General features: G+C 38.7%; 1 protein-coding gene across 5 annotated transcripts in view; it reads right to left on the bottom strand.

The window, feature by feature from the left end:
- Window positions 1-13825, bottom strand: part of foxp1b (forkhead box P1b) — a 208046-nt gene that overhangs the window by 95873 nt on the left and 98348 nt on the right. For all 5 annotated transcript variants that reach the window (XM_081381534.1, XM_081381536.1, XM_081381533.1 and 2 more), the window contains one exon: window positions 5905-6056. In XM_081381534.1, coding sequence (XP_081237660.1) covers window positions 5905-6045 — 141 coding nt within the window. In that variant the 5' untranslated portion in view covers window positions 6046-6056. The remainder of the gene's footprint in view (window positions 1-5904; window positions 6057-13825) is intronic.

The following is a 13825-nucleotide window of genomic DNA, read 5'->3' as shown; positions in this document are numbered from 1 at the left end:
CATAAAAATGTCCTCAGTTGTCATGAAAACAAGAGCACACACACACACACACACACACACACACACACATACACACACACACACACATATATAGGGAAGTTGGAAGCTTGTTTTTGTTTTCAAAATTAAAAAATATATATATGTACAATATGCAATATATGTATACTGACAACAATACAGTGTCTACAATAAATACATAAAAATAGTATTTTTTTTAAATAATACGAATTTATACATATTTCAACATTAAATTTAATTTTTGATTTTTAAACAATATTAACAAGATCAATATATAAAATAATAAAATTGGTTATATGTCTCTCTTTGCATATTACATTTTAATTCTACTTCCTTAAAATTCAATCCAATTACATGTTTGTATTTTGTATGCCTGTATTCAAATTTTTAGAGATTTAATTTTTGAAAATGTTAAAATGTATTCTCAATTCAGTTCTGAATGATGACTTTTCAAACGTTCTATGGACAGATGAAACAAAAAAATTTTTTGACAGCAAACACTTAAGATGGGTTTGGTGCACACAGGGATAAAAAAGTACCCTATGTGTAAAATGAAATACTCCGCTGTATCTTCAATGCTGTGGGCCTAATTTTCTGCCAGAGGTCCTGGACATCTTGTTCAGATACATGGCATCATGGACTTGATCAAATACCAACAGATAAAAAAATCGGGCCATGTTTGGATCTTCCAACAGGACAGTGATCCAAAAACAAACATCAAAATCAAAACCAAAACATTTATTTCATAATGTGATTTTCCCCTCACTTTCAATTCTTTTACTTCAATGAAAGGTCAGATTTTTTTTTTAAATAAAATCTCAAAAGGATTAACAATGCAGATTTATTTTTTACAGCTATCTTTGATCATATTTACCAAGGGGGGAAATAATTCTGACCAGCACTGTATCTTCATCACCATACATGCTTTGTCACTCCTCTGAGTTTGTTTCTTGTTCCAGTGGGTTCCAGGTTTTGCTACACGTTGCATAATGCAAGCACCTGTGCTTACTCAGACTGTTCTGCCTGTGACCATCCCGAAGACATCACCTCACCGGCTCCTAACCATGCTTAAGGGCCAGAGGAAAACAACAAGAAGAAAAAGCCCTTGCTAATTGCATCCTTATCTTATGATTTGTAAAAAAGCACGATTCTGTCAGAATGAACAGATGAGTTTGCCCTCCCATCAAAGAACAGCACTTACTCATGCTGTAGCTTTTCTTGTCTGTCTATATGTCTAGTCTTCTTTGTTTTTTTGTGGTATTGAGATGATGTTGGTATGCCTTTGAGTGAGGGTGCTCTAAAATGTGATTAAAAAAAGTCTGCCATGAGACAGGGCATTAATATTTCAAATTTAAGAGCAGCATCAGCTGAGCAGGATTCCTGGCAATCGCTGCTTGCTTAAACATGCAAGAGATTATATATACACATCAACTTAATCACTCATAACTCATCAGGAATTGTGCCATATAGAGGCTTGGATGCACATATTCTTAAGAATGCGAATATCAAAGAAAATAGCAAATTATTTGTTTATTAAAAAAAAATATATACATATCTCTTTAAAATCTCAATAGTTTCTCCAAGGCAGCATTGAGATTAATTGGGAGTTAATCAAAAAGCCCAATGACCTCATATGTGCCTCCTCTTTCAGAAACTTTTAGAAGAGATTTCAATGACTCAAACAGTGCTCTGATGTCCAAGATACCAAATTACGCAATTAAATCGCGGAAATCTCAAAACAATCTCAAATATGTCACACCTTCTTGACCAAATTATCTGAGCTACGCTGAGCTAACACCCTCTTCGAATGTCAATCAGCCTCTGACAGACCATAAACAGGATGTACTGTAAATACATTTTTTAAATCTTGTACATTTATTATCAGTGTCATCACAGCATTCAAGATCGAGAGACAACAATCGCAACAGTTTTTACAACACTTTGACTAATCCAAAAAAAAAAGAATAAAATCCTAATTGGCTAGTCTTATTTTATAAGTCTGACTTGTGTGTACATTATATATCATCATCATTGACTAAATGATCTGACCAAATTATTGACAGATTCTTCATTTGCCAAATGATCTGAGCTAAACTTTTGCCATGAATTTCTGGAAAACAGAAGGATGATCCTGGAAACTTAGCCTGGATCAGAAATGTACGACAACATCCTTGTTGTCCAGCTATTTTAGTGCGATTCACACATGTTGACTCCCTTTTGCAGAAAGCAGAAAAAACACCAAAATTTGTTTTGCGCTTGCATAAGTGCAGGCTGGCATTATTTTCTTTAAATCTTTATCTCTTAAGATCTTCTTCACTTCCTCGTCAAAAGATGTTGCTGAAAACCACAACTTCTCTTTCTGCCTCGCTGAGTGCAAGACAAGACTCTGTGTGCTTTTTAAAGAGGCCCCCGAATAGCAGTCTGTGACGGAACGCAATCAGTTCGGGATTGACGGTGTTCTTGCTTTAAGTTGTACAGAGTGTACTGTACATTCGGTGAGATCAGATATAGGTCAGTATGATGCCCTGTTTGGGCCACAATTGTGTCATATTTTTGGGAAGCACATGAGAGATGCGATCAATCAGATGGCTGTCTTGGTTGTGTGGCTGTGGAAGGATGTTTGTATTGTGAATGGGGAAATTCCTGTGGGTGCAGTCGCTGCTGCAATGAGCGATGGCTGACATGCAAAAAAACAAACAAAAAAAAAACTACATAACACATATATGTGTACAAAACACATCTAAACCAATCCTCGCTGCATAAAACAGAATGCAATGCAATGCATACAATAGAAAATATATAATATAATATATGATTTTATTAGGACCCTCTAGACTAGGACTCTTGATTAAAACAAATCTAACAGCAGTCCAGACCAATTCATTTTGTCATGAGGTCATGGTTTTTTATTTTTTTTACTTAATTATATATACATATACGTATGTATATATAATTAACTGTGCTTAATGAACATGGTAAATGGATTTGGTTCATACAATTTCTTTTGATATTTTCCCTAAACCAGCATCTTGATACATGCACAATTTTCTTTCCTCCACTGCTTTTCCTGGAATCACATCCCAACTACATCATAAGGATGTCCACAGACATGTTTTTTTTCCCCTGATCTTGTCGACCACAGACCACAGAGAAATGAATTGCTCATTGGAGATGGCGCTTGTGCCATAATGGAAATCTTTTGCATAAATGCTGACAGGGGTGGTCTGTTCCTTTAATGTTGGTGAATTATATGCATAAACCATTTAAAGAGTGGACCTAAATTCTTTAGTACAAGGATGAAAGACATTTGAGGTGGCTTTATTTGAATCTAAAGGCTCTATTCTATCTAGAGAACTCCCATTTAGGGACACATCTCTTTTATATAAGGTAATAGCACTGGGGATTTGACTTCCTAATGGAGATGTTTAAATGAAGCTTATGGTCTACTTCCCCCCAAATCTGACTAGTTCGAGAAGATAAATTCCCCTGTCAAGGTCGAGATGATCAAACAGATTACAATTATTTTATCCCTAGTCTTTATTAATGAGCACTGTCTTTCACAGTTATGTCGACTAATCAGGATAGATGATATGTCAGCCTCCAGGTTTGTTGTTTTTCACGTATTTAAGGAGTCGTAGGAGTTTATAAATTGAAAGATAATAAAACCCTACAGCTTGTCAGGGGAGAAACTGGGCTTTTGGAGGTTTAAAAAGGTTACGTTTTATGTATTGTGTGCACAACGCAAGCAAAGAGACTGATGTGTTGTAAAAAAGCTGTCAATTATCACACAACTGAATCCTTGTTCTTAGGGGGAAAAACAAAGAACCTGTAATGATCAAAGCTGATAAAAAAAAGCAAAATATCATTTACAGTATAAGCTCTGACATTTAGACTACAATATTAACTCTGTTCTGAGAAGCCTTTTAATATTATATAATATTTCCAAAAATAAATCAACTTTTAGAATTCAATCACCTCAAGCTAAAAAATAGAATACATGTAACTCCAAAATAGTGATAAACAGCAGCGTTTAACTAAATATTTTTCTTAAATTTGAAGGTGCAAAATGTGACTACTTGTTGTAAAGTTTTAAGTTAGACTATTCTACTATGTTACTGAAAAATGCAGTTAAGCAACTGTTCCTCCACGCATCACAGTGACAGTAAAACTACGAAGTAAATGTTAAAAAAACATTTTTTTGGTAACAATGTCAAGTGCACATCCCTGACTCGGTCAAGCACTCTGGCGTTCAGCCTCTCTCTATCTCCTCTTCCTTCTTTCTCTCTCCATTTCCTTGCATTTGTCAGAGTAGTAACCCCTGTTGTCTCAGCCGAGTGAATCAGATTGAGCCCCTGGCACAGAATGAAGGCAAAGTCAACAGGAATTAAGTTTCAGTGCAACTGTTTACTCAACTGTGGCCTGCAGTTATTGAAATCTTATCCATGGTTTTGTGTGACGACTGCGGTAATGAATTCAGCATGCCTGTGATTTTCGAACCGACAACATCACGCTAAGTCAGAGAAGCACACGACAGACTGAAGCAATTCAGAGGACAGGAGAAGGCGAAAGCGAGAACCAATCACAGATGCTTCAGATTATTGATTGATGGCGATATACTCTAGTTACAGATTGATCTCAAGAAGACTGAAGGGAAAATCTAAATGTCAAATAAGTTTTATTCCTATTCGTTATCCAAAATAATAATTCCAATTTGCAACCAACATCTAACTAATTTACATACAATACAAAATCAATATCCTATGTATGAAATAAGACCAAAACAAATCAGTTTTGGGTTGTTCTCTCCTCTCAAACCAGACGTCACGCAGACCTGTCCTGTTTGGCATTAAAATCAAGGCATCGCTCTCCTCAGTTCAACGACAGCCATGTTACTCCGGCAGACAGTTACTTCAGAAGCTCCCCATCCCCCACCAAACAACCCTTGACAACATCTCCCATCATGCCGTGGGGTGCAGATAACATACGACTGGCTGATCTTTTCAATGCTGTCCGGCTCAACACGCTGCCGTGTGACAGACAGAAAGAGCTTGTCTGTTTATTTTAGTCTGAGTGAGAATGCTTTGGGCGTTCTAGGTATATAATAAAAAACTGCTGCAACACTCCACGCTCCGGTGCTTTGAATGGAAGCTCTCCAAAATTTCCACCTGAGTGTTAGGGATGTTTACAAAGCGACAGGTGAAATCTGTGGCACCTGGATGGACTCCACACATACACAACTGTCTGTAAATTCCATTGCACCTATGCATTTGTCTGTTGATAAATATTTCACCTGAATGCAGATGCCGAGTTGCCGGGATAAACACATTGGCAACCAAAAACACAATCACAGAAAGAGCACTTAGTGCGTTTAAAAATTCAAACTGCTCTCAATATACATAAATAATCATAATAATGTGTTTATGTACTCTGGTTGGAGGGGGGGCGACGATTAAATATTTACAAGCACTTAAAGAGGGGAGAGAAGAATGCCGTTGACATGCGTTAATAACAGACAGGTGCAACAATGAAAGAAAGAAAAGGTAGGGCCGTAGGTAGGAATGAACAAACAAATTAAGGATGGAAGGAATGAAGAAAGAAATGGAAAGGAAGAAATAAAAGGAGGAAGGGAGGAACAAAGTAACGAACAAATAATCAAAAGATGGAAGGAATCGTTTAAAAATGAAAAAAAGAAAGAAAGGAATGAAGGAAGAAAGAAAAGACGAACAGAAAGACTAACTAACGAATGAACAATGGATGAAAGTAAATGAATAAAAAGTTGGAAAGTAGGAAAAAGACAGAAGGAATAAAGGAAAAGGAATAAAAATGAAAAAAGAAAATGTGAACGAATGAGCAGATGATTAAAGTAAGGAGGAAAAAAGTAAAGACCTGCTGTTGCTGGAAGTTCACGAGGTCAGATGCTGTGATGTCAGAGGAAGGTGTGGCTTCTCTGTGTCTCTCCACACAAGGTGCGGCGCCGTTCTGATTGGCTGTTTCGTTTGTCGCCTCTGTCCCCGACTCTTGCATCATGACTTAAAAACCTGCAGCAGAGATGCAAAAAGACTGTTGAAACAAACAAAAAAGCATTTTAAAACAATTCCACGCAAACGTCAATTTCCTTTTGTCCCGCTCAATTTCACCTTTCCCATCTTTCCCTTAAAAGACGCTAACAATCACATTCTGTTTGTTTTCCATCCTTCTGCTGGGCCTGAAAGAATGAAGAAACAGCAAAAAAGCAAAACAGAATGGGAACCCAAACCTCGGTCACGTCTCAGCAGAGAGGCCCAAGAAAACACACTCGCTCACAAACAAAACTTGTTCAAGTGAAATGGATATATTTACTCGCATTGCTCCCAGAAGAACCACAGCGCGATGGCTTTTTAATGGGAAACAGGGCAGGGGAGTTGGTCGGATTACAAATCTCAAAAATCAAAACTTCTCAGCAAACGTTCGCATCCAGGGTGTTGAGTTAACGCCGCGGTCCTGGGCCCGCACACAAATAAACAAACCTGAAAATATTCCCATGTACTTCCAAAAGTATTTCCAATAATACATTATACTTTAATGTTGCCTATTCAGGCTCTCAAAAAGACTTTTTGTTCTTCCAACGCTTCCCATCTAAGACCGATCCTGCGATAACACTAAAAATACTACTTTTCTCCTGATCTGTCCATGTCGTCCTGAGATAGACTCTTAGATTTATATCTTTTGCATTCATCGTGGCACTCGTTGGCAAGGAGTGCCTTGTAGCCCTGTTTCAGACCATCTTAATGAAGCTGACCAAGTCGGGCAGAAGTAAATTAACTTGGCTTATTAATTATTGATATGAGGCAGAATGAATGCCCTTAAAGCGGTGGGTGCTAATCACATAGGCAGGTGAAAATTGAAAAGAATTCAGATTTATAATGCTGACCCTCTCAGACAGTAATAAGGCGCTTGATAATTGTTCAGCCAGGTTTGCAGGGGAGAGGCGGTTACAGACGCAGGAGAACACATTGGGGATTGACCCATCTGGACCCCCGAAGGGCTGCGGCTCTTCTATTCCATTTATTGATGTAAACAAGAAGACTGGGACCAATTGGACCACATCAACTACTAGACAAAAAAAAAAAGTATATATGCACACACATACTGAGCTACATCGATGACTAAAATCTCAGGGAGCCCTGTCCATTTCTTAACCCCTTAAATCACATATTATCTCTAAAACACCCTGAATACACCATGTAAATAAATCACATGTGTAAATAAACTGCTCTATGCTCAAAATCATCCTTTCAATTAGAGATAAACGGACCAAGTACCTGGTGCTCCCACAAACAAGCTGAGGCTTGTTTAGCAAGCTTCTCCCCCTTTCTGTCTCTTTTACGGTCTCATTTGTTCTTTCTCCTTTTTTTCATTGTGTTCCATAAAAGAGGGTGATAATGGCTATTATGCATGCACTGTCATTCCGTACTAAATTTTCATAATTATAAAGGAAGGGCGTAAATTTGCGAATGCGTGGCATCTCTAAAAGTAATCATGAGAATGCGCCGGGGGGCTATTTTAATGTATGCGAAACTAGTGACCCACAATAAAGACGTGAAGCTGCAACGAATGCAAAGTAATGCACACGCGCCCAATTCCACGTCTGAAGAGGGCCAGCTAAAATTAACACCCAATTAATTTCGGAATTGACAAACAAATGAAACCCATAAATCTAGTTTCTCATTAAATTTCACCATGGAATAATTCAAAAGCAGCAATATCACGATAAAAAAAAGGATGAAAGAAAATGCCTGTTATCCATCACAAATATCAAATAGATGGAGGGGAAAAAATAATCTAGTGGAAGGGCATTAATAATGTCAACGGCTTTATGAATTAAGCTATTGTTTTAGTGTATCATCATTATGATTCCAGCTTTGAGTTTCGACCCATTTTGATAATAAAAGTGCAATTCTTTGCTTGTGATTTTCTGTCTAGAGTTCGGTGCAAAAAAGGCATGCAACATAAACATGAATAACAGACAAGCGAGGGTTGACAAGAAACAGATGTGTTTGTTGACAGTGTTTATGGTGGCTTTAAATAAAAAGAAAACAAAGACTTAAGGCAAAAACTTCAAAATAATGGAAATTCCCAGAGATTAAGCCCCCGCCACCAGGCACCTACCAAACAACCTCCATCATCACATGTCTGCGCCTTTTCCCCACAAAACGCTTGCTTGCTAAACACAACAAGTGTTTGGAACAAACAACAGATAATACAACAAGGTCAGAATTTGCGCATGTTGACGTTTTGTTCGGTTCATCTGATATTGCGAGCACACACACACACACACACACACCAAATCATGTGCGCACCACACCTGGCCTACATAAAAGCATGAGCAGATACAGAAAAATCAAGAGCTTTCTCCCTTATTTATTATTTCCCAGGATTTGACAGTGAGTGTGTTTATGGCGAGAGTTTGTTTGTGTGTGTCGTGCACCAGGCCGGAAAGCAGACTCCATCAACGTTAAAAAGATGCTGTCATTCCGGTAAGTTATGAAAGCCCACCTGCTCTTACAAGTCTTTGCTCTCACACCACCCCTGTTTACACAAGCGCTCAACAAAAGCACAACATTCTTACGCTTCAGATAAGTAGTCACAATAAGGTCGACAAAACCCCATGATCACACTGTTGTTTAGGTTCAACGTTGTTGCTTGTCTAGACAACACAATAATCTGTTCGACTGAAAAGGTGTGAGAGCATCTTGAGGTTTATCTTTTCTCAAGGATTCATGATGAGTAATGCAGACAGTTGTATTTTGGCTATGGGTAGTATGAACAAAATTATGACCTGATATTACAATACAGTGTGTGACATTTTTAAATATGTTTATATGGCAAAATAGTTGTGCATGAAATTCAACCCCAAAATTATTTCTATATTACAAAACCATGCAGTATTGTTTGGAACTTGGACAAAAACCAAAAGGTAAAATAATTCGGTTACACTTTATTTTAAGGTGTCATTGTTACAGTGTAATTATATATTTAAAGGGTTAGTTCACCCAAAAATGAAAATTCTGTCAGTAATTACTCACCCTCATGTTGTTCCAACCCCTTAAGACTTGAGTTCATCTTCGGATCACAAATTAAGATATTTTTGATCAAATCTGAGTGCTGGATCACTCCTCCATAGGCTTATGGACACCTTAACTTGCTGGCCCAGAAAATTTATTAAAGACATTGTAAATATAGTCCAAGTGACCACAGTGGCTCAATCTTAAGTTTATAAAGCGACGAGAATACTTTTTGTGCGCAAAAAAAAAAAAACGTCTTTATTCCACTTTTCATTTCCTTCTCTCTGGACCTCGAGTCTTTTCACGTAGTGTTTAAGCGTAGCGTGTCTGTGTTGCACGTCACCACGTAGGCTCACTATTGGGCGACTCTGGTCATGTGTGATACGTGGTGACGTGCAACACAGACGCGCTACGCTTAAACACTACGTAAAAAAACTCGAGGTCCAGAGAGAAGGAAATGAAAAGTGGAATAAAGTCGTTTTTTGTTTTTTTTTTTCGCACAAAAAGTATTCTCGTCGCTTTATAAACTTAAGATTGAGCTACTGGAGTCACTTGGACTATATTAACAATGTCTTTAATACATTTTCTGGGCCAGCAAGTTATAGTGTCCATAAGCCTCCAGGAGGAGTGATCCAGCACTCAGATTTCATCAAAAATATCTTAATTTGTGTTCCGAAGATGAACGAAAGTCTTACGGGGTTGGAACAACATGAGGGTGAGTAATTACTGACAGAATTTTCATTTTTGGGTGAACTAACCCTTTAAGTACTGAGTATTAATTGTTAACAACAAGTACTTACTATAGGGTTAGGGTAGGATTATGGTTTGGTTGAGGGTTAGTTGCATGTTTATGCATAATTTACTGTTATTACTGTGGTAAGTACATGTAACATATGTAACAAGGACACTGTAAAATAAAGTGTTACCAATTATTTATATATGAATGTAGAAATTTACTGATATAAAGATCAATAAATGGACAATATTAAAATTCTGCACTATTTGGTCGAAACAAACAAAAAAACAAAACAATATATATACACTGTATACATATACAAACTTTTTTTGCTCATCAGCCACTGTGGATAGTGGTTTTCCAAAGCTACTAGCACTCTGCATTTTCACTGGCCACTACTTTGACATTAGCCGCTTTCCGACCAAGTAGTTACAGGAACTTAGTTCTAGGAACTGTCCACTTCTAAACAGTTCTAAGAACTACTCTCCCCCAAACTCGGTTTTGCTGTTTGCGTTCGCACTGGCCAAGTGGCCATAGGAACTGGTAGGAGGGGTAAGGGAGTGACGCAAGCACAGTGACTTTTATTTTGACGGCGCAACGGACCTTTATTTTGGCGGCGCTGAGAACGCCAGAGCAAACAATGCTCGCATTCTCTGTGTTTATTAGTTAGCGATCTGTCTAACACAGTACTGTTTAATATGTTATTAAATAGAACTGTTATAGAAAGTAGACAGTATATGAAAAAAAGGTTATTAGCCTATGCCGTGTGGCTGATGTCCAGTGTTGCTACCTGGGCAGAAATACATAATCATGTTTGACTTGGTCCCCTCAAAGTTGCGTTGGATTTTCTCTTCAGCATAAAGGTTTAGAGACCCATCTATCACTGTTTTCCATGTTTGTATAGTTAGTTTCTGGAGTAAATATATAGGCTATAATCTGTGTGTTTACATTATAGCTGTTTTAAAAATGGCGGGTGCTGGTGTTCCGCGTGCGTTCGGCCAATCAGCGTACACTAACGTCATGGGTAGTTCCTATAGTGCTGGTTTAGACCCTACTCCGAAGTAGGACCTAAATTAGTTCCTCCAAATGGAGTTCCTAGAACTAAAATCGTTCCTAGTTCCTGCGGTGCGAACACGCCGACATCCGGGTACTTTAGCCAATAGTTCTAGGAACTGTGAAAAAGTTCCTCCGGTTGGAAAGCGGCTATTGATACCATAGCGAAAAACTGCCATATAGATATTTTTAATATCTCATAATTTGGCAGCCGGTATATTAGGCAGCTGTCACTTTAAGACCTGACGCACAGGCCTATTATACTGTTTTATATAGCCAATATACTTGGCTTAAAGGGGGGGTGAAATGCTATTTCATGCATACTGAGTTTTTTACACTGTTAAAGAGTTGGATTCCCATGCTAAACATGGACAAAGTTTCAAAAATTAAATTGTACGTTTGAAGGAGTATTTCTGTTCCAAAAATGCTCCTTCCGGTTTGTCACAAGTTTCGGAAAGTTTTTTTCGAGTATGGGCATGTGTGACGTCAGATGTAGCGGAATTTCCTTATACGGGTCCTAAGGGCGCTTCTCCCGGAAGGACGCGGGCGCGCGCGACCGTAGACCAGAGCAAGAGAGCGAAAGCAGTTCGCCCATCAAAGCGCTCTGCTCGGCTTTAGGGAAGTCAATGTCACCAAAGAAGTGGGTTTTTGGTTGCCAGGGCAAGACAACCCTGCACAGATTCCCAAAGAACCCAGCGTTAAGGGACCAGTGGATGGAGTTTGTTTTTCCAGAGCATCAATGGAGGTTGTGCAAGACTGTTTGTTCCCTGCATTTCGACGATGCTTGTTTTATAAACAAAGCCCAGATCGACGGATTTGCAGATCGTCTAATGCTTAAGGATCGAGCAGTCACAATGATAAAGGTTCACGGTTGTGCGTTGGAACTGGGCGGTGAGTAAAACTGCTTCAAATGTCTCTGTGTGTTGTTGTTAGCTCGGCGCGTTAGCACAGCTTTAGCTCCGCCCACACGGCCCGCCTTCAGCCGCTCGTTTTTTTCCGGAAAGACTCGGTACAGCCTATCTTTCTTTTATAAATATAATAAAACTAAAGACTTTTTGGAGATATGAAGGATGCAATACTACTCTATAGGTACTCAAGATTAACAGGAGATTGAGTGAAAATGAGCATTTCACCCCCCCTTTAATGTGCGCACACTTTGGGTGTGAGCACAAAATCTGCGGGAATGAGTAAAATTATGCACAATACGTGCAATCCCACGCTGAAATTCAAACCCTGTAACACCAACAATATTCATCCGGACCAAATGAAACGAGTGCGTGAGGAAGAGCTGGTATTGTGTATCCTGGAAGAGTTTCAGACATTTCAGTATTGATATGTATCGAAAAATCTATATTTTTGACAACACTACATTGCATTTAGTTTATTATTTCAGATGCCTTTTTAAAAGACCACACTTGAAAAATGTATATTATATAAAATTTATATACACACACACACATTAAATAAATCCCAGGGGTACATTTAAAAATCTTTTTTTTTAAAGTAAAATAATACGTTTTATAATTACTTATGACTGCGATCAAGCCTCCTCAAAAGTCTGTCTATCACTATCTAGATATCAAGCATTGTGTTAGCTTCAGTTTGGGTCTTCCGTCTCAAGGCGCAACTTTGCATCATTCACACGTGTTGGCACAATCAGGGCTAGCAACTCGCCCTCGTGGAAAAGAATTGCTCGTCACCCTCTCAAAGAGGAAATGACAGCAGCAATGACATTCTGCCAAAAGTAGATCTCACAGCGAGACCAAACAGCCCCTCTAATCTCAGCGGGCCTCTCCAGGCCAGAAACATATCTCGACACTACTGTGGCGGCAATCTGAGAACAAACCCCACCACGTTTGGACAGACGGGTTTCGTCTTTTCTTTTGTGCTTTCTTCAGTTTGCTTCCAGACCTTGTAGGGCTAATGCCGGTCCGGCAGCTCCTACAAACAAAGCTCGCTATTTGTTTAATAACTGATTGCTGCCATGACTACGGTAAACAAGGGGGAGAACAGGGCCTTTTCTTTCTGTTTATGAACAAACATCTTCTCGCAAAGAGCAATTTAACATTAACCAGGTGGAATGATCAACAGATCCCATAGGTTACACAGAGGGCGAGCCGAAATGTAAACATTCTTTAGAGAAAGAGAGAGAATGGAAGGCGGCGGGCAAGCATGTATGGATAGCAAGGTCAATGCAAATGCAGCCCGTCTTGAATAAACAAACTCAAGACAAACAAACAGTCGTTCTCCTGACATTTAAAGAAGCATTAGGACGAGTGGGCTACAGCTGCTAACGGTCAACGTGAATGTGAACTAGATAGGGGTGGGAATGTGTCACTCAACAGGACCTCACGTTCCTCCTATAAGTCCGGCTTCGGTCTGCGGAACAAACAGACACGCTGCATCATCCTTATTGCCTCCACGAAAACAGCACAAGGAACTTGTAAAACCAGTTAAACATTATCAGTCAATTACTCAGTAACTAGTGCTCGGAACATATCAATTATGGCTGTGTGTTCTTGTCTATACTCTATTTACAATGCGTCGAGTTTGATTGTACTGTTAACATTCACAATGGTATTGTACAAACCAAGTATTTGATAGGTGGTGAAGGCATAAACAACTATTCTCTTAAAGGGATAGTTCAACTAAAATGACTTACCCTGAAGTCAATCCAAATGCTTGGCTTCAGAAGAACTGGAATATACCAGTGGAGTCATATGGATAATTAGTATGGTGCTTTTGTCCTTTTGGGGAATTTGACTGCACAAATCTCTTTCCTTGAAAACAGAAGCTTGGATATGCTTCATTATATCTACTGGAAGAGGTGCATAATCAATACTTTTATTCAGCAAGGATGCATTAAATGCAAAAACATTTACATTTATTTACATTTATGCATTTGGCAGACGCTTTTATCCAAAGCGACTTGCATTTCAAGGTACACATTTACATTCTTATCAGTTCAGTTCAA

The sequence above is a fragment of the Scardinius erythrophthalmus genome (assembly GCF_964197995.2).
Source record: "Scardinius erythrophthalmus genome assembly, chromosome: 12".
Classification (NCBI taxonomy): Eukaryota; Metazoa; Chordata; class Actinopteri; order Cypriniformes; family Leuciscidae; genus Scardinius; species Scardinius erythrophthalmus.
The sequence above is the reverse complement of the archived record's forward strand: the minus strand, read 5'-3'. Positions and strand labels throughout refer to the sequence as shown.